General features: G+C 35.7%; 1 protein-coding gene and 1 non-coding gene across 2 annotated transcripts in view; both read left to right on the top strand.

The window, feature by feature from the left end:
• HOOK1 (hook microtubule tethering protein 1) overlaps nt 1-22135 on the top strand; it is a 68662-nt gene that overhangs the window by 13673 nt on the left and 32854 nt on the right. The window contains exons 4-9 of the mRNA XM_049617066.1: nt 1823-1895; nt 5604-5654; nt 7061-7193; nt 17344-17411; nt 19065-19127; nt 20985-21068. Coding sequence (XP_049473023.1) covers nt 1823-1895; nt 5604-5654; nt 7061-7193; nt 17344-17411; nt 19065-19127; nt 20985-21068 — 472 coding nt within the window. The remainder of the gene's footprint in view (nt 1-1822; nt 1896-5603; nt 5655-7060; nt 7194-17343; nt 17412-19064; nt 19128-20984; nt 21069-22135) is intronic.
• On the top strand, nt 19829-19950 carry LOC125913845 (U6atac minor spliceosomal RNA). Its single transcript, XR_007455135.1, has one exon. It is a non-coding gene; the product is annotated as a U6atac minor spliceosomal RNA (small nuclear RNA).

Below are 22135 nucleotides of genomic sequence, written 5' to 3'. Positions count from 1 at the left end.
GCAGGCTCCAGGCTCTGAGCTGTCAGCACAGAGCCTGATACAGGGCTCAAACTCACGGGCTGTGAGATCATGACCTGAGCCGATGTCAGACACTCAGCCGACTGAGCCACCCAGGCGCCCCTAAAGTCTACTGATTTTAATGTTAATCTTATCTAAAAAAGTGCTTTCATAGCCACATCCAAGCATGTTTGAACAAAAACTGGGTATCCTGACCTAGCCAAGTTGATACATAAAATTAATCATCACAACTGGCTTACCTCTTTTACTTAATCTGATGTCGAAAGAAATGAATTTACTTTGATGACAGTTTTGACTTATTAGTAAATCAGAATTTTCAGGCAAGTGCTTGGTTAGAAATACACCATTCATATATTGAGGCAAGTCATTTTGGTAATTGTAGCCTTAGTATCTGGGAAAAGTTGAATATAATTAACATTAATTTGCTCAAAAGGAAATGGTTACATATTCCACATAGATGAATTAGAAATGAAGTCATTTTTGGTTACCCAGTCAAAGCAATATCTTCTGTATTAGAACATCTGAGGCAGAATAATTTGTGGAAAGCTAAGCACTGTGTTCTAGTTTTAGCTTTTCATTTTTAAATTCAAGTTTGGAAGAGGATCCCTTTAATTTCTTCCCTCACTTTTGTTGGCTTATGTGTAAAGTGAAAATCTAGACAAGACCTTGAAAACCTCTTCTAGCACCATTCTGTGATTTTATAGTGTTTAACTCTTTTCAAAAAAATTTTTTTAATGTTTATTTATTTTTGAGAGAGAGAAAGAGAGACAGAGTGCAAGCAGGGGAGGAGCAGAGAGAGAGAGGGAGACACAGAATCCGAAGCAGGCTCCAGGCTCTGAGCTGTCAGCACAGAGCCAGATGCGGGGCTCGAACCCTTGAACCGTGAGATCATGACCTGAGCTGAAGTCAGACGCTTAACTGACTGAGCCACCCAGGCGTCCCTGTAGTGTTTAACTCTTAAAGAATGTCTCACATTCTCCTTTGAGTAGAGTTTTTGTGCTCTTTACTTTCCTGCTTTAATAGCTATTTCCCTGAGAGTCATGGTAGTAAATTATTCATCTTTATATTAATCTTGCTCAGTTCCTTACTGAGAGCAAGCATCCAAATTTTTGTTTAGAATATGTATGATCTATTAGTGTAGTTCACTATATAGTCAAATGTTATTCTTTAAAACCTTATTAAATACATAAAAAATCAATATAGCAATTCATTGTCCTGGCCTCCCATGTTAATATGACTTCATGAGTTTAGAACTAAACTGTCCTTGTAGACTTCTCATTACACTCATTCTCCTCAGTTACAGTCAAATAATTTTGGCCTTTTCTATATACTAGTATGATTTGGGGCTAATTACATAGCTTCCCTCATCTTCATTTCTTTGAAGAGTAAGATTGAGGATAATCATAATCCTTTTCCAGTGACTACAATATTGAAAGTTGCAATATGGAAAAACATCAAGCCCAGTGCTTGATACAGAATAGACATATTAAAATGTTAGTTTTAATTTCTACCTCCCCCCCTTTAGGATTGGGTTTATACATCTTCCTGCTACCAGAGTGTCTTGTATGAGATATTCAGTAAATGTTTATTAAATTGAAGATGCTAATGAATTAAGTAATTTATTATGAGAAATTCCAAAAGAAATCCTTAAGAATCACTAAAAATTCGGGGGGTTCAGTTAAATAATGTTTGCTATTCGTATTAAGGACAGGCTTTTAGATATAAAATAACTTTATTGATTTAATTTAGTACTTTCCATGCAACAAAAACATTTAAATGTTTTGCATTTGTGTTTTCATTTCAGAGATGTAGCTTGGTTCGATGAATCTTGGTTAAGCCGAATTAAAGAAGATACGGGTGACAACTGGAGAATAAAGGTATACAGAATGAGCAGTAGAAGCACTTAACCCAAAGAGTGATGTTAAAATTAGCACTAAGCTCAGCTAAATCTTTTTTTAAAAATTAACTTAAGGGTGCATTTTATTGTGTGCAGTTTGTTTTGACACATGCATGTTCTTAGGTAACTACCGTCATAATTAGATGTGGAACATTTCCATTAACCCAGAACATGCACTTACGTCCTTTCCCACTTAATCCCCACTCCTCTCTTGGCCCCGTGGATCTGCTGTCACTGTAGATTTCTAGAATTCTGTATAAATGGTAACGGACATTATTTACTTTTTGTTACTCTTTGTGTCTAGCATCTTTCACTCAGTGTGATGTTTTTGAGACTTACCCATGCTACCTGTATTAGGAGTTATTTATTATTATTATTATTTTCCTGAGTAGTATTTCATTACATTGATAGTCTACAATTTGCTTACCCATTCACCTGTTAATGGATGTTGGAATTGTTTCAGTTTTTAGCTACTATGGATACAGTTACAATGAATATTTAGTATGAGTCCTTGCGTAGACATGTGTCTAATTTCTCTTAGATAAATTCCTCAATGTGATTGTATCTGGTTATGTAAGTATATATTTGATCTTATAAGAAACTACCAAACTGATTTTGTTTCTTCATAAGTCAGTTTTCTTGTGTATTATAGGGCATTTGTGTGTTTCACTTAGGTTGTCCAATTTGTTGGCATACAGTTCTTAACTGTGTTATTTTGCTAATATAATATTTGCTAATATAATATGCTGGTAACTCTGTGATCTTTAGTGATGTATCCTCTTTCTTTCCCGATGTTGGCAGTTTATGTGTTTTGTCTTTTTTTTCTTGAGAAGTTTGGTTTGATGTTTTTCAAGTTTTTTGTTTTTTGTTTTTTTTTTAAGAACTAGCTTTTGTTTTTTATATATTTCCTTTCTGTATTATTTCCTTTCCTTTACCTACACCTTCTCTTCATTCTTTATGCCTTAAAGTAGAAAATTAAATCATAAGTTTTAGGCACCTTTTTTTCCCCTAATTTAAGCATTGCCTTACACATCTCACACATTTTGACATTCTATGTTAGTATTTTCATTCAGTTTAAAATACTCATTAATTCCCCATGTGATTTCTTTTGACCTACAGGTAGATTAGAAGTAGATATTTCAAATTATAAATATTTGAAGATTTTTTAGGCACCTTTTTTATATTTATTGATTTCTAATTTCCATTTTTGTTTGATAACATAACTCCGTATTGAGAAATTCTTTTACATTTATTGAGGCTTATTTTATGACCTAACATATGGTCTGTTTTGGTGAATGTTCCATGTGCCCTTGAACATGTATTCTGCAAGCAGATTATATCAAACTTACTGATAGTTCTGTTGCATCTTTTATATCTTTATTGATTTTTCTGTGACCATCCTGTCAGTTATGGAAGAGGAGTCCTTAAATCTCTTAACAATGATTGTGGATTTGTCAATTTCTCCTTTTAGTTCTGTTAACTTTTATCATGTAATTTGAATCTCTTGTTAGGTTTCTATACATTATTTTTTAAATGTCTTCTTGGTGAATGAATCTACTTATCATTATGAAAGACTTTTTTTTTTTTTTTTTTTTTTTTTTTATCCCTGGCAATATTCCTTGCTCTGAAGTCTAATTTGTCTGACATTAATGTAGCCACTCTAGTTTTATGATTATTTCTTGCTTTAGTGTATTTTTTTTTATTCTTTTAATCTGTATCTTTATGTTAGGTCTCTCATGTACACATCTAATAGTTGAGTCTTCCTTTTTTTATCCATAGAATATCTATTTTTTTAAGTTTGTATTAAAATTTATTTATTTATTTGTTTTTTAAAAAAAAACTGAGTTGAATCCTCAGCAGCTTTTTTTTTTTTTTTTAAGTTTATTTATTTTTGAGACAGAGAGAGACAGAGCATGAATGGGGGAGCGGCAGAGAGAGAGGGAGACACAGAATCGGAAGCAGGCTCCAGGCTCTGGGCCATCAGCCCAGAGCCCAACGCGGGGCTCGAATTCACGGACCGCGAGATCGTGAACTGAGCCGAAGTCGGACGCTTAACCGACTGAGCCACCCAGGCGCCCCTGTATTAAAATTTTTTTAGTGTTTATTTATTTTTGAGAGAGAGACAGACAGACAGAAAGACAGACAGACAGAGTGTGAGCAGGGGAGGGGAAGAGAGAGAGGGAGACAAAGAATCCAAAGCAGACTCCAGGCTCTAGCTGTCAGCATAGAGCCCCATGTGGGGCTCGAACCCACGAACTGCGAGATCATGACCTGAGCTGAAGTCAGACGCTTAACCAACTGAGCCACCCAGGCGCTCCTGGTTTTTGTTTTTGTTTTTGTTTTTGTTTTTGTTTTTGTTTTTAAAGAAAATCTTCCATTTTTTTTCTTATATTCCTATTTTCATTTAAATCCTTGAACATTATTTCTAAGCTAGCAGTTTTAACATTATTATCTTCTAATTCTTTCATCGCTCATTTCTGGGCTTGTTTCTATTGACTGAGATTTCTCCTCATGATCCATGTTTTTTTAATGATCCATATTTTCCTGCTTCTTCACATATATATGTAGTAGTTTTTTATTGGATGCTAAACAGTGTTTGGATGCTAGAATTTCATTGTTGAGTGCTGGATTTTTTGTTTTTCTTCGGAGAGAGTCGGACTTTGTTCTTGCAAGCAATTAAGATACTTATGAATCAATTCGATCCTCCTAAAGTTTTGGGTGGGAGGCAGATCTAGGGTTATCTTTCTTCTAGGGCTAGTTTAGACAAACTACTAAGGTATGACCTTTTCAAAGTCTTTAGTGAATGCTTGTCTATACAGCATTGTCTCTTCACTCTGGCTGGTGGGAATTTCAACCATTTCTGGCCTTGTGTAATCTTTGGAAATTGTTCAGCTTAAATTTCCCTGGCTTGTTTTTGCCTTGGGAGTTATTCTTGACTGGGGAAAAAAATTGGGAAAAAAGTGAAATTTTTTTTGTTGAATCTCACTGAGTTTCTCTCGTGCACACGCGAATTAGTATTCAGCTGAAAGACACAAAACACTGTGTAGATTTCCGGAGCTCTTTTCCTCCATAGTGCTCACCTCTTCATTTGTCTGCCTACAAAGTCTAACTACCTTGACCTTCCTGAACTTCTGAAGTCTAACTCCTCAACTCAAGGAGAACCTCAGGATTTGTTCAGGTTCTACCACTCCATTCCATGGAATGAAAATCCCCTCCAGAGAGAAATCTTGGACTAGAGTTGGACTCATCTTTTTGTTTTCCTTCTCTCAGAAATTAGAGTTCCATCCTGCCCAATGGCTAAAGCTTGGAAACAGTTGTTTCTTTGTATTTTGTCCTGTTTTCTGTTGTTTTTGGCAAGAGAATAAGTAGAAACCTTGGTACTCATTCATGACTGGAGGTGAACATAGTCAAAGCTGAATCTTTAAAGTTGTACTTTTCCTCATTGCGTCTCATTTTAAATAGAATCACCCTGGTTAACCTATGTAAGCATGAAGACATTTTTAATCAAACTCCGATTAAAGCCTTCATGTTTAAAAAATATCATATGCTTGTATCTATAAAACTCTAATATATGTTTTTGTTGTCATTTTTATGAGGCCAGAGTTCTTATGTCTTTCACATTGGCATAAATTTTCCTTCATTACTAATGTGAAATAATTCATTGAATTCTTATTTTTTTTTCCATTAGGCTAGTAATTTAAAGAAGGTACTTCAAGGAATTATGAGTTATTACAATGAGGTATGAAAAACATCTGATTTGTTTAAATACCAAATCATATATGATAATTATGTTGACACTAAAAAAAACTTGGATTTTAGTTTATAACATTTTACTGAAATGTAATTCATAATTAGAATATCTTGTTTTTTGCCATGTTCAGAACACTCAAATTTTGTGAACATGAATAGGCTTAAACTAATATATTGGTTTGTAAAATAATGTTCCTTCTATGTTGATACTCCTGAAATTGGTTATTTTCTACAATTGAATTACTGTCATTTCTGTATGACTTGATTTTAAAAAATGCAAAGTCTGTACAAATAGATTTTATAATTAAGTTGAAGTATTTCCTATGTAAGTATTATTTTGACATTTCTTTTCAGTGCAAGCAGCAGCAAGGTATACTGTGAAATTATGCTTTTGTGCAAGTGAAATAGAAAATAAGCAAAATGGAAGTAGTATTAAAGTCACTTTAGATAGTACATTATTCAAGTAGGTTTTTTGTTTTTTTCTTATTCAATACTGTAACAAGTTTTCTAATAGGGTTATTTGATATAAGAAAGTTTATTGCTTATGTTTGCAATCTTTTGGTTTGGTTTTGCCATTAAAATATTTGGTTTCTATTTTTACTCTTTTAAATTTTTTAATTTTTTCTTTATTTTTGAGAAAGAGAGAGTGCGAGCAGGGGAGGGGCAAAGAGAGAGGAAGAATCTCAAGCCGGCTATGCACGGTCAGCTCAGAGCCCAACGTAGGGCTTGAACTCACAAAATTGTGAGATCACTGCCTAAGCTGAAATTAAGAGTTAGGTGCTTAACTGACTGAGCCATCCAGGCTCCCTGGTTTCTGTTTTTTAAAGTTGTCACATATTTATACTTGTAATTTTTTCCAAATAATTTTAAAGACTGAAAAGTTTCAATTTATTAATGCCTAAAACTCATTTTGGAACTTTTTTTTTAATGTCAAGAAAATTTTTTTAAATGCTAAAAAAAGATAAGGAAAGATTAATCCATTGGATTTGTTTGATTTGCTGTTCTTTTGTAAGTGTGATGATTTATATTATGGTTTCTCTTATTCAATCATGCATCAAAATATTATGCATATCTTTTGGCTTACGTAAATCTGTTTTTGGAAAGGTGTAACTTTTGTCATAATAGATCAGGCTAGGGGTTTCTTAATCCCTTTGACAGTGGGATCAAAGGATATTGATGTAAAACCATTTTAGTTGCTGTTGGTTGGTTACTCAGAATTTTGGGATGCTGCTTGAACTTTGTTTACTGGTTTTAGTAAATAATTATGGATATATCAATTTGTTGATTTATCTCATGATCCTATTTATAATTTATTTTCCTTGTGATAATTAAATGTAATAAATTCTTTGTAATCTACATAAATGAGTGATCTAATTTATTGTCTTACTACTGCAGTTTTTGGGGCAGCAGATTTCTGAAGAACTCATCCCTGATTTGAACCAAATAACTGAATGTTCAGATTCTGTGGAGCTAGGGAGGTTGCTCCAGCTTATTTTAGGTTGTGCCGTCAATTGTGAAAAGAAGCAAGGTAAGTGAATTTCAATCAATTAAAAGTCAATCTGGGAATATTTACTTTCTAGGAACAACCTACATTGTTATAGAAAGTAGCATAAAAATTCACTGTTGCATCTTGCACAAATCACCTGGAAATGTAGCCTAGGAGATCTTAATTCTATCCCTGTTCTGTCATTAATAAGTTACAAATCTTAGTTGTACCTGGATTCTGAGATTTATATTCAGTGGCTAAATTAAATGTATTTTAGTTTAATTAATTTAATTTATAATATTCAGTGCTAGGACTTAGTGGATATTTAGTAAAAATTGTACTTGTTCATCTGCTACATTTTCTGATAGAAGATAGAATCTTAGGCTGATTCAGATTTTTATAAATAAATATGCAGATACTAAGTTATAACCCAAGCTTCCTCAGATGATATTCTGCTCTTTTCAGAAGAATGCCTGTCCAGCGTATCCTCCACTTAAGCAATCTGATGACACAAACGTAATTGTTATATTGGTATATCCAAAAACAGTGACTCATATCCTAGTGAATACAAAAAGAACATTTTTGGTTGCATGTAGTGAATGAAATAATGAATGGAACACACCAAAATTTACTTCCTTCAGAGTCTTGCATCATTCTGGGTGGTGAGATTTTTGTTGCTGATGTTTTTTGCAGGAGTCATCCAAACTTGGTCTCAGTATATCACCTTTATGAGAGAATGTTGGGTGCTTAAGTTTGTAAAAAACTGTAAGCCAGGATTTTAGAAGACAAATTCAACATTATCTAGTGAAGTAATAATAGGCAGGTTAAATTCAATAAGAACAAACTCAGGAAGGAGAAAGATAAAATATATGAAATTAATTGCTTTGTTTTTTTAAGTTTATTTATTCTGAGAGGGCTGGAGAGAGCATGAGCGGGGAAGGGACAGAGAAAGAGGGGGAGAGAATCCCCAGTGGGCTCTGTACTGTCAGCACAGAGCCTGATATGGATCTCAAACTCATGAACCATGAGATCATGACCTGAACTGAAGTCGGATGCTCAACCGACTTAACCACCCAAGCGCCCCAGAAATTAATTGCTTCTCAATAAAAAAGGACAGCGACTGGGTATCAGAAAATCTTGGTATTAGTTCATCTCTATCATCAACTAGCTATTTTTTTCTAGGGCAAGTGAGTATTTCTCCGCAGGCTTTTATTTTTCAGAGATAGTGTCAAAGATCTATGTATTGGGGTTTTTCACACAAATAAGGAGAATTTGGTCATCAAAAGTTATTAACACTTTCATAAATTTTAATTACAAATTGACAAATAGCAAATTAATAGACAAATTAATTTATAAATCTAGCAATTTTCTGTTATTGTGATCCTTTTTATTTTTTATTTGATTAATGCTTTGTTTCTCTTTCAGCTACTGGTTATTTATAACATTTGTTTGCTTAATTTTAGCACATTTGTCAGTTTTTTTTATTGAAGTGTAATTGACATTCAATTTTATATTAGTTTCTGGTGTACAGCATATTGATTTGACACTTCTGTACATTACTCAGTGCTCACCATGATTAGTGTAGTCACCATCTGTCTCCAATGTTATTACGATGTTATTTACTATATTCCCTAGGCTGTACTTTCATTACTGTGACTAATTTATTTTATAACTTTAAGTTTGCACCTCTTAATTCCCTGTATCTGTTTCACCCATTCTCCCGCTCACCCCTTCTCTAACAACCATATAAGCGAAATCATATGGTATTTGTCTTTATCTGACTGACTCCTTTCACTTACCATCATACTTTTTAGGCCCATCCATTTGTTGAGAACGCCAGATCTCATTCTTTGGCTGTGGCTGAGTAATATTCTGTCCTGTGTATGTAGACTTCTTCTTTATTCATTCATCTATTGACAGATATTTGGGTTGCTTCCATATCTTGGCTATTGTAAATAATGCTGCAGTCAACATAGGGGTGCATGTATCTTTTCAAATTAGTGTTTACATTTTCTTTGGTTAAATACCTTGTGTTGGAATTACTGGGTTGTATAGTAGTTCTGTTATCTATGTTTTTGAGGAACCTCCATACTGTCTTCCACAGTAGTTGTACCATTATATATTCCTACCAACAGCACATGAGGGTTCCTTTTCCTCCACATCCTCGCCAACACTTGTTATTTCTTGTGTTTTTTATTATAGCCATTCTGACTGGTATGAGGTGATATCTTATTGTGGTTTTGATTTGCATTTCCCTGATTGTTAGTGATGTTGAGCATCTTTTCATGTACCTGTTGGTCGTTTGTATTTATTCCCTGGAAAAATGTTGGGGTCCTCTCATTCTTAAATCAGATTGTTTGTATTTTTGGTGTTGAGCTGTAGAAGTTCATCATGTATTTTGTATATTAACCCCTTATTAGATAGATAATTTACAGTTATCTTCTATTCAGTGGACTGTCTTGCCTCAGGAGACATACCCATAAATATGTTGCTAAGGCTGATGGTCAGGAGATTACTGCCTATGTTTTCTGTTAGGAGTTTTACGGCTTAGGTCTCACAGGTTTCCCAGCACCATTTATTGAAGAGACTGTCTTTTTTCTATTGTATATTCTTTTTTTTTCTTAATTTTTATTCATTTTTGAGAGCGAAAAAGAGAGAGGGAGAGAGAGAGAGAGAAAGGGAGGGAGAGAGAGCAGGAGGGGCAGAGAGGAAGACACAGGATCCAAAGCAGGCTTCTGGCTCTGAGCTGTCAGCACAGAGCCCGATGCGGGGCTCAAACCCACAAACCACAGGATCATGATCTGATCTGAAGTCAGATGCTTAACCAACTGAGCCTCCCAGGCACCCCTCCATTGTATATTCTTGACTTCTTTGTCATTGATTAATTGACCGGGTAGGTGTGGGTATATTTCTGGGCTCTGTATCCTATTGCATTAATCTATGTGTCTCTTGTGCCAGTACCAGACTATTCCAATTACCACAGCTTTGTAGTATATCTCGAAACCTGGGATTGTGATACCTCCAGCTTTGTTGTTCTTTCTCAAGATTGCTTTGGCTATTCAAGTTTTTTTGTGGTTCCATACAGGTTTTAAGATTATTTATTCTAGTTCTTTGAAAAGTGCTTTTGGCATTTCGATAGGGATTGCAATGAACCTGTAGATGTTTGGGTAGTATGGACATTTAACAATATTAATTCTTTCAGTCGATGAGCATGGTCCATCTTTCCATTTGTGTCATCTTCAATTTCTTTCAGATTTCAGAGTACTGGTCTTTCACTTTATTGGTTAAATTTATTCCTAGGTATTTTATTTTGGCATAGTTGTAAATGGGATTGTTTTCTTAGTATGTTTCTGCCACTTCATTGTTAGTATGTAGAAACACACCAGATTTCTTTATATTGATTTTGTATCCTCCATCTTCACCTCATTTATTAATTGTAGTAGATTTTTGGTGGGGTCTTTAGTGTTCTCTATACACAGTAGCTTGTCATCTGCAAATAGTGATGATTTAACTTACTCCTTACCAGTTTGGGTGCCTTTTACTTCCTTACTTTTCTGCGGTTGTCGCAGCTAGGACTTCCAGTAGTACTGTGCTGAATAAAAGTGGTGAGAGTGGACAGCCTTACCTTGATACTGATCTTAGAGCAAAAGTTTTCAGTGTTTCATCATTGAGTATGATGTTACCTGTGAGATTTTTTTATATGACCTTTATTATGTTGAGATATGTTCCCTCCAAAACTACTTCATTGAGGGTTTTTATCATAAATGGATATTGTACTTTGTCATATGCTTTTATGCATCTTTTGATGTGATCACATGGCTGTTATTAGTCCTGTTGTTGATGTGATGTATCACATTGATTTGTGAATATTGAACCACCCTGGCCTTCCTGGAATAAATCTCACTTAATTGTGGTGAATGATCCTTAAAGTGTTATTGAATGTGTTTTGCTAATATTTTGTTGAGGATTTTGGCATCTGTGTTTGTCAGAGTTATTGGCCTGTAGTTATCTTTTTTAGTGGAGTCTTGATCTGCTTTTGGTATCAGGGTAGTGTTGGCCTCATGGGATCAATTTGGAAGTTTTCCTTCCTCTTCTATTTTTTGGAGTAGTTTGAGAAGAATAGGTATTAACTCTTCTTTAAATGTTTGGTAGAATTTACTGTGAAGCCAGCTGGTCCTGGACATTTGTTTATTGGGAGTTTTTTTTTTTTTTTTTTTTTTTTAAATTACTGATTCAGTTTCATTACTAGTAATAAGTCTGTTTAAATTTTCTTTTTATTCCTGATTCCATTTTGGAAAATCATATGTTTCTAGGAATTTACCCATTTCTTCTAGGTTGTGTAATTTGTTGGTATACAATTTTTCAAAATATTCTGTTGTAAATCTTTGTATTTCTGTGGCATCAGTTACTATTTCTTCTCTTTCATTTTTGATTTTATTTATTTGACTTTTTTTTTTTTTGACTCTTGATGAGACTGGTTAAAGGTTTATCAATTTCATCTTTTCAAATAACCAGTTCTTGGTTTCATTTCATTTCTATTGTTTTTTAGTCTCTTTCCTTAATTTTACTATTATCTAATCGTTATTATTTCCTTTCTTCTATTAACTTTAAGCCTTGTTCTTCCTTTTCTGGTTTCATTAGGTGTAAGATTAGGTTGTTTGGGATTTTTCTTGTTTCTTGAGATAGTCTGGTTTGCTATAAACTTCCCTCTTAAAACAGCTTTTGCTGCATCCCAAAGATTTTGGACTCTTGTGTTTTCATTTCCATTTGTCTCCATGTATTTCCTCTGATTTCTTTGTAACCCATTGGTTGTTTAGTACCATGTTGTTTAGCCTTCTTGTATGTGTGGGGTTTTTTCCAGTTTTTGTTTTTAATTTGATTTCTAATTTCATACCATTGTAGTTGGAAATGATGCTTATTATTATTTCCGTCTTCTTAAATTTATTGAGCTCTGTTTTGTATCAACATGTGATCTTTCCTGAAGAATGTTTCATGCACACTTGAAAAGAATGTGTATTATGCTGTTTTGGGACGGGATGTTTTGTATATATCTGTTCAGTCCATCTGATTAAATGTGTCATTCAAAGTCACTGTTTCCTGTTTCCTGTCACTGTTTCAGATTTTCTGTCTGAATGGTCTATCCAATGATATAAGTGAGATGCTAATTCCTCTACTATTGTATTTCTGTCAGTTTCTCCCTTTATGACTGTTAATATTTGCTTTATGTATTTAGGTGTCTCTTTATTGGGTACATAGATATTTACAATTGTTATATCCTCTTGTTGGAATGATCCCTTTATTATTATGCAATGCCCTTCTTTGTCCCTTTGCCGCAGTCTTTGTTTTAAAGTCTATTTTATCTGATATAAGTATTGCTATCCTGGCTTTTTTCCCCCCCTTATTCCATTTTCATGGAATATTGTTTTCCATCTCTTCACTTTCAGTCTATTTGTGTCTGTAGATCTGAAGTGTCTTGTAGGCTCATATAGATTTAGCATATAGATTAGTTTTTTCTTTTTTTTAATGTTTATTTATTTTTGAGACAGAAAGAGCGTGAATGGGGCAGAGAGAGAGGGAGACACAGAATCTGAAGCAGGCGCCAGGCTCCAAGCTGTCAGCACAGAACCCGATGTGGGACTTGAACCCACAAACCGTGAGATCATGACCCAAGCTGAAGTTGGATGTCCAACAAACTGAGCCACCCAGGCGCCCCAGATGGGTCTTGTTTTCTTTTTTTTTTTTTTTTTTTTTTAATGTTTATTTATTTTTTAGAGAGAGAGAGACAGAGACAGAGACAGAGCGTGAGAAGCGGAGGGGCAGAGAGAAAAGGAGTCACAGAATCTGAAGCAGGCTCCAGGCTCTGAGCTGTCAGCACAAAGCTCAACGCGGGGCTCGAACTCACAGACTGTGAGATCTTGACCTAAGCTGAAGTCGGATGCTTAACCGACTGAGCCACCCAGGCACCCTGGGTCTTGTTTTCTTATCCGTTATGTCACTCTATGTCTTTTGATTAGAGCATTTAGTCCATTGACATTTAAAATAATTATTGATAAGAATATACTTATTACCCTTTTGTTAATAGTTTTCTGATTTTTTTTTTTTTTTATAGTTCTTTGGAACAAAGAACTTCCTCTCTTGCTCTCTTGTGGTTTGATGGCTTTCTTTAGAGTTATGCTTGGATTCCTATCTCTCTATGTTTTGTGTATCTATTATAGGTTTTTGACTTGTGGTTGCCACTGGGTTGATGTATAATATCCTGTGTGTTTGACAATTTATATTATGTTGATATTTATATTAAGTCACTTAAGTTTGAACACATTTTGAAAGCACTAAATATGTACTTCCTTCTTCACATTACATATATAATGTCATAGTTTACATCCTTTTATTTTTTTTGTATCCTTTGGTTAATTTTTGTAGATATAAATGATTTTACTGCTTTTGTGTTTCATCTCCATACTGGCTTTATAAGTAATTAATCTACTGCCCTTAAAATACATTTGCTTTTACCTGTGAAACATTTTCCCTTCATAATATTCTTACATCTGGTTATATCTTTTGTTTCCCACTTAAAGAATTCCTTTTAAAATTTCTTGTTAGGCTGAGTTAATGATGGATGAACTTGTTTAACTTTTGTTTGTCTCAGAGACCGTTTATCTTTCCTTCACTTCTCAGTGATAACTTTGTTGTGTAGCGTATTCTTGTTTGTAAGGTTTTTTCCATTCAGCTCTTTGAATATATCATGCTACTTCCTTCTGGTCTACAAAGTTTCTGCTGAAAATTCAACTGATAGCCTTATGGAATTGCCCTTATATATAACATTTTTATTTTCTCTCGCTACTTTAAAAATTCTCTATCGTTATTTCATTTTAATTATATTTATCTTGGTGTAATCCTCCTTGTATTCATCCTGTTGGACGCTCTGTGTGCTGTCTGGACCTGGATATTTGTTTCCCCAAATTAGGAAAGTTTCCAGCTGTTATTTCTTCAAATAATTTTCTGCCTCCCTTCTATCTTCTCCTTGTGGGACCCCCTAATAATATGAATGTTATTTGTGGTAATGTTGTAGAGTTCCCTTAACCTGTTCTTCTTTTTTTTTTCTTACTTTTTTTCTTTTTGCTGTTCAGCTTGGGTGCTTTCTATCACTCTGTCTTCCAGATCGCTGATTTGTTCTTTTGCATCATCAGATCTGCTGTTGATTCCCTCTAGTGCATTTTTCATTTCAGTTATTGAATTTTTCAGCCCTGACTGGTTCTTTTTTTTATATTTTCCATCTCATGAAGTTTTCACAGAGTTCATGCACTCTTTTCTCAAGTCCAGGGAGTGTCTTTGATTGTTAGTTTGAATTCTTTATCAGGCATGTTGCTTACCTCTGTTTCATTTAGCTCTTTAACCATGATTTTGTCTTGTTCTTTCATTTGGGGTATATACTTCTGTCTCCTGATTTTGTCTAACTCTCTGTGTTTATTTCTGTGTATATTAGGTAGGTCAGCTACTTCTTCTGGTCTTGAAGATAGTGGCCTGGTATGGAAAAGTGTCTTACAGCACAGTCCCTCCTGGTCATCAGAACTAGGTGCTCCAGGAGTATCCCCTACATGGGCTGCCTGTACCCTACACTTGTGGCTGGGCCATCATAACCTTCATCCCAGCTAGCTGCAGTCACCTGCTTTACCTGCTGTGGATGCACTGGGCAGGATTTGCTCCCAGTGCTATTGAGAGGCCAGGCTGAGGCTGCCATGGGCCAGTTGGTGGGTGGGGCTAGTGGTCAGCCTCGCCACCTGCAGTTAGCCTCTATACCACAGCTGTAAGTCTCACTGAAGAGCAGAGCTTACTCCCTGTGCAGCCAACTAAGAGGCCTAGCTGCAGGAATTGCAGCTGTGCTCATGTTTGGGATTATTTACTCATCAACTCAGGGTTGGAGAACTATGGAGTGGGACAGGCCTGGCCAGTGCTACCTGTCAGGTGTGGCAGAGCTGGAGCTAATTTGCAGGGTTGCCTGCCAAAGCAGGCAGGTTGGGTGGGGCATGTCTGCAGAGTAGCACTGGGGCAGAGCTTGTGGCATTAGCAAGCTAGAAGGAGAGTGTTAGAACTGGCTCCCAGAAGCATCTCCTTAGTGGGGGAGGGAAGAAAAGTGGCACTAGCCAGCATTTTTCCCTGGGAGGAATCTGCAGATCCTGCCCTTCACGCACATACTCTGAGATTAGTCACTGAATTTCCTTCATGTATACCCCAGGTGCTTTTCAAACTGCTGCCTCTGTGCTGTGTCTAGGGCTGAGTTATTTAGTGTGCTGGCTCTTTAGGGGGGTGGGGGAGGGTGGGACTCTGTTTCCTATTGCCTTCAGTAGGAAACTCTCTTGGCGTTGCTGATTTTTAAAGCTCCCAGTGTTAAGTCAGATATTATAGGGACTCATCAGACACAGGGTTGCCCAGTGTGGGGTCTGATCTCGCTTCTCCATCCTTGTATTGCCTATCCTGTTTGTGGTTGGTCCCACTGGGGATTTGGTTCCCAACCATGTCTTTGCCCCCCCCCCCCGCCCCCACCCTTTATATGTGGCCTTCTCTCTGAGACTAGCTAAGGAAGGTCTGTTTCCCTAGTCTTTAGGTCATTTTCAGAGTTAGTTTTGCTTAGATGTAGCTGTTGCCTTGGTGTGTCTCTGGGTCAAGTTTAGCATCCTCTTACTCTGCCATCTTTTCCACATTTGTCAGTTTTAATAGTCTTTTTCAAAAAAGTAACTTTGGCTTTCACTGTATTTTGTCTGCACTATTTAATATCTGTTTTATCTCATTTCATCTCTTTTGTTGTGAATTAATCAGTTCTTCCTATTCTAAGTTATAATTGACATTTTCAGGTGTAATTTTCCCTTGTTATGATTTTGTTACCTTCCATGAATTTTAATATTACTTTCATAATTTAGTTCCAAGCATTAATAGAATTTTTGTCCCCAGAATTTTGAAAGGAAATTCAATTTCGGCATACATAAATAAAAGTTTAGCAAGTGGTAAATATAAAGAAATAGTTTCACTGTCTTGTTAAACACATCAGTGTTACCTAATTGGATTTAATTTTGGAGATATGTGGGCTCTCAGATTTTAGGAGTGAGCAAATAAATGAAAAAAAAAAAACTTGCAGTAATTTAATTGAAACCTAAAATACACCCAGGATGTAAAACAGCTTCCATACCTTTATACTTTGCAATGAGAATTGATTTCAAAATGATTCCAAGGTATTGCAATAGTCTCAGTCTTGAAAGAATGAACTTGTTTGGTTAATAGTACCACATTTATCTTGGTGGGAAAAGAGATAATTTTTTTGAAGGTTTCAGCAGACTTGAAACTCTCTGTTACCCAGAAAATCCAGTTAAAGGAAATCCTTGCATTGCCTGTGCTTTCTCTACTTAACTCTTCCCCTCCCCCTCCCACTCCCCACCTAGTGGTCAGGTGCATACCAGAATCTGTCAGAATCTTTGTCCAGTTCTTGACTTCACAAATAAAAGAAAGATTTAGAGAACTTTCAGGAGTGTTCCAGGACAATCATTTAAGCAATAAAAATATTTGAAAATAATGTTTTTTTTGAAATTTGGAATTATATGGAAATTGTTTTAGCTGGAGAACATGCCATCAAAGTTGATTATGTAAATATATGAAACACCTTTTCTTATGGTTCTTCATTTCATATTGGGACAGACTTAACTTATTGCATGTGTGTTTGTGGTAAGGCATAAGGATCTCCTTGAGATGAGACTTGATGAATATTGAGTATGTGTTTATAGGAGGCTATATAAGTCCCTTCTTTGAAAGCCTTCCTGAAATGAACTACATAGGTGGTAAGATTTAATTCTCTGGGCTGAAGATTTAACATTCATTTAATATGTATGAATTCATCCCATAATACTGAACACCTAAGAAGAGGGAAGAAATTGTCATAATTGTTTTAAGATTAATCATAATTTCTTCTTTTTCTTCTTATAAGAAAAGTAGAGGTTTTCTTCTTTAGGAAAAATAAAACATTTAAAATTTGGACATTTTAATTCTGCTTATATAATTTTGGTGGACTTATTTCTTGTGGAAAAATATACTTGCATAAAGAATATTTGTGGTAAATGACCTTTTATACTATTAATTGAATGGCTAAAGTAACATAGAAAAGAGTAGATTCTTTTTATCATATCTGTCTTTTTTTTTTAAATCACAGAACATATTCAAAATATAATGACATTGGAAGAGTCTGTTCAACATGTGGTCATGACTGCTATTCAAGAGGTAAGTTTTTATCATTTCACATATGTATGAAAATCCTAAACCTAATGACACAAAAATTATCACATAAATCTTATGGATGTATATTTTTCTACTTGTATAAACTTGCCCTTTGCAGCAGGTTTATTTACCTTAAATTAGTGTGCCTTCCTTTCTTTTCTTTCTCCAAAATATCTTAAAAAGAATTCAAGCCCAATTTTAGTACTTCTGTATTTTAAAAGATAAGTTAATATTGTCAGGTTCCCTTTTTTTTTTTTTTTAACGTTTATTTATTTTTGAGAAAGAGAGAGACGGAGCACAGCAGGGGAGGGGCAGAGAGAGACAGAGACACAGAATCCAAAGCAGGCTCCAGGCCCCCAGCTGTCAGCACAGGGCCTGATGTGGGGCTCCAACTCACAGACCATGAGATCATGACCTGAGCCAAAGTCAGACACTTAATGACTGAGCCACCCAGGTGCCCCTGTCAGATTCCCTTAAATAACTTCACCTAAGCAGGATAAACAACCTCTGACCAGATAGGAATCTTTATTTTTTCTTTTTTTTTCTGCCAATTAGAGTAGTCTTTCTTGAAATTTTAAAGCATGTGTGTAAATATATCTTACATTCATTTTCTGAATGGAGAAACTGTGAGCAAATGTGGTGGTAGGTTTGGGAGTTAGGTAGCCTGGGTTCAAGTGAATCTAGATGTGTAGGTTGAACCAGAATGGTTCAGAATTCATGTGGTACATGTTGATTCTTAACATCAGACTGAAGTGCAGTGTAGAGGATGTCCAAGGGGAGGTAGAATGAGGAATTAGTGAGTACAAGCAGTTTGACAGGGGCATGATTTGGAAGGAGGCATCTCACAGGAGGTTAGCAGTGTGTGCTCTGAGTTTGCATTGTTGACTTGAATTTAAAGCATCATAGTACAGGGGCGCCTGGGAGGCTCAGTCAGTTAAGCATCTAACTTCGGCTAATGTGATCTCACGGTTTGTGGGTTCGAGACCTGCATTGGGCTCCGTATTGACAGCTCAGAGCCTGGAGCCTGCTTTGGATTCTGTGTGTCCCTCTCTCTCTGCCTCTCCCCTGCTATCTCTCTCTCTCTCTCTCTCTCTCTCTCTCTCTCACACACACAAATTGAATAAATATTAAAATAAAAACGAAAAGAAAAAAATTAAAGCATCACAGTACATATGTCTGTGTTTCATATACAAAAAGGTTACTTTTATAAGATTTTTTTTTCCATATAATTGTAACTCCTACTTTTAAAATGACTTCTCAAATTAGGAATTTTGCTATATCACTCATTTAAAGGCTATATTTTAAAAGTGTTAATTTTATGGGACAATCTTTTTTTTTTATTATTATTTGATGTGTTCAGTGTTATTCAGTAGTTCATCTTTTAGAACTTAGATTACAATTTTTCAGTATACAAGTATTTTAAATTTATCTGTGCATTTCAAGTACACTTTACTCCTGATGTCCCCACTGATGTAATAGTTGAAATGTTGTGTTATTTAGCTTAAGTCTCTAATAAAGTTTTTATTTAAATAATATTCTAAGGATCATCAAGGAAAACTAAATATAAAGCATTTTACTGCCCTTTTAAGTAAACTTATTTTTACTTCGTAACTTAGTCTCTTTATTGTACTTAACATTGCTACTTTAATTTCCTAGTTGATGAGTACAGAAATAGTGAGCTGTCCCACAAATGATGCTGTCGGAGAATTAGAGCAACAGGTAAGTATCTTAGTATGTGGGGAGAGTATTGAAAACAGACATGCAGTTCCTTAGCCGATTACTATCATAAGGCTTACATAGGCGAACATATGCAAGAATATTCTCCTCCATGAAATGTAGCTTGTTTATCCTATAATATCTCAATTGAATATTATTATGATTTCCTTCATGAATGCAAGTAGTGTTCGTTTCCAAAAGTTTTTATGATCATGTTCAGAGATGAGTGACATTGCACTTTTCTTCCAAAACTTCTGATATATATGTGGCTCATGCTAGATGATTGCACAGTTAAGTAGCAGACAGTTGAAAAAATTCTGCTAAGTTGTCATTTATCTAATATGATAATTTTTGTCATGTTGCTGTCCTCTCTCCTGATTGTGAAGAAACAGCTCTATGACCCTGCGCTCAAGTCCCCTTTCTCCAGTTCTAGGTTCTCTTGCATGCTGGTTCACACGGGGGAGGGCACTCTCCTGGGCTGTGGGGAGGGGCACAGGGACAGGCCGTTGCATCTAGCGCTTTTCCTGCTCTACTTTGGAACACCTGTTTTTCATGAGTGTCACCAGCATCTCACCAAGTATTCCAAACTAAAATTTTCCTAAGAAATTTCTATTTGAATTTAAACACTGTGTTTTTTCTAAGTTTTGTGTAATGAAATTAAACAACATCCTCTAGTATTCTGCTGTTTGAACATTTCATAAGGAGTGATGCGTGAAAGGGGAAAAGGTTAGCGCACCGTGTCACAAGGCTGGAAGAGGCCCTCCAGCCTGCCAGCACACAGCTAAGGCCTTGTCACCCCCTTCAGGGCATCTAACCATCGTTTTGTTGTTGAATCACTGTATGATGTATGTCACTAATATGACATTCTGTGTTAGTGATACTTCAGGTTTTTTTTTAAAAATGCACATTGAACCAGAAAACAAATTTTTTTTTATGAAGATTTACCTAAAATTTTATTTCTGTGGGACCTTTGCTTTAAATATTAATGAGACGGTGTAAATATTCACACAGAAACAACAAACTGAGACTTATTTGTTAATAGATAAAATTTTCTAATGTTTTTGTTTAAATTCCAGTTCGTTGACATACAGTGTAACATTGGTTTCGGGTGTACAATTTAGTGATTCAATTCCATGCCACACTCGGTGCTCACCACAAGTGCTCTCCTTAATCCCCACCACCTGTTTCCCCCATCCCCCCACCCACCTCCCCACTGATAACCATCAGTGTGTTCTCTGTAATTAGCTTATAAAACTCAGCACCCAAAAAACAAATAATCCAGTTTAAAAATGGGTAGAAGACATGAATAGGTATTTTTCCAAAGAGGACGTGCAGATGGCCAACAGACACATGAAAGGGTGCTCAACATCCCTGATCATCGGGGAAACTCAGACTAAAACAATAATGACTGCCCGTCTTTACTGCAGCATCCATGCAGCTGAGCTCTGTTAGAGAAAAGCACAGCCATTTATTTGAATTGAGGTCACTATAGATGCATGATTTCCATCTGCAGTTAGGTCTTCCTCATTGTTTTATACTAATCAGCACCTTCTCCCGTGACCAAACACCTTTTTCACACAACTGTCCATTTGCGTCTGGTCACCCTCTTAAAATCTTCCCCCTCACTCTGACTACTAGTCGCTTATTTATTGACTGTCCACTACATCCCAGAGACCCTGTGCCGACTGCTTTTCCTATGCTGTCTAATTTGCATAGTAACCCTAGAAAGGTTCAAATGGAGACTTAAAGAGAGTAGACTTGTTGATAAATTTGAATGTCCATGTCTATGTGTCCATACACATATTTTTGAACTTGTGTCAGAACACATCTTTCTAAGAATCAGAACGTTTTCTGTTTCAGCTTAAAAGGGCCTTGGAAGAACTTCAAGAAGCACTAGCGGAAAAGGAAGAACTGAGGCAAAGGTGCCAAGAACTGGATATGCAGGTGCAGAAGAGAAACCCATCCGAGGGAAACTTCCTCTTTAAGTTTACGGAGGTTTTATTGTAAATAATTCATTGGCACAGTGGCTTGGAGGAGGGGTTCCATTCCAGGGAGGGAAATTTTAACGTGTTTGTTATAGGCTTGAACATTCAAGCATGAACTTCCTAGTTACTTTTCTCTTTGAGTTGAAAATTGGTGATTATTTCTTTGAGAAAATCATTTTAATTGTGGAATTTCAAGTATTTAGATGAGCCCTTAGTTTCTTTTGTAAAAAGGAGAAATTCAAGTATCTACTGCATAGAGCGAATATTTAAATGAGGTCATTTATGGAAGTATTTAGAAGTGCTTTTCTCCCCTTCCCCATTAAATGCAGGTACCAAGTTTGTTTTGCTAACATGTACATGTATCTGAATCCATGTGTATATAATTCTTATATTCACATGTATGTACATGTTAGCAAAATAAACTCGGCATGAGAGACAATAGTTAACGTTTAATAGGGTAGATGGTCACACTAGCCCACCTATATTCAGATGGTCGTATCCTCTCAAACAAATTACTTAATTTCTTTATAGTTCAGTTTTCTCTCTTGAGAAGTGTTGTGATAATAGTGTGTTTCTCCCAGAGTGTTTTTATGAGGATTAAATGAGTTACTATGCATTAAGCACTTAGAGTAGTACCTGACACACATAAGCACTATGTGTATTTGCGCATATTGTTGTTATTGTTATCTGAAAAGTGCAAATGCACAAGTTATGCAGTAAGTCTTAAAAAATTATGCAAAAGGGTAAGTGTACTTGCATAATGTGCTAAATGTAAATTGCATGTTTTTGTTCAAATAATGAGTTACATAAATAATTTACTCTCTGAAAAGTAAGAAGACAAGGAACAAGGGTTGTGAGAGCATCATCCTGGCTTGATGAGATAAAGATCTAGACTGACAGGGCTGCATAATATTTCTAATCCGTAAAGGCTTGCACATAAGGAAAAGAGAAGTGACTAGGTCACGGTGACTCAACTACTTAGGACAGTGACAGCACTGCAGTTCTGGTCTTTTAACGTCATTCTTT

Source organism: Panthera uncia (genome assembly GCF_023721935.1).
Source record: "Panthera uncia isolate 11264 chromosome C1 unlocalized genomic scaffold, Puncia_PCG_1.0 HiC_scaffold_4, whole genome shotgun sequence".
NCBI lineage: Eukaryota > Metazoa > Chordata > Mammalia > Carnivora > Felidae > Panthera > Panthera uncia.
Note: the sequence above shows the minus strand (reverse complement) of the source record. Positions and strands in the feature narration are given on the sequence as shown.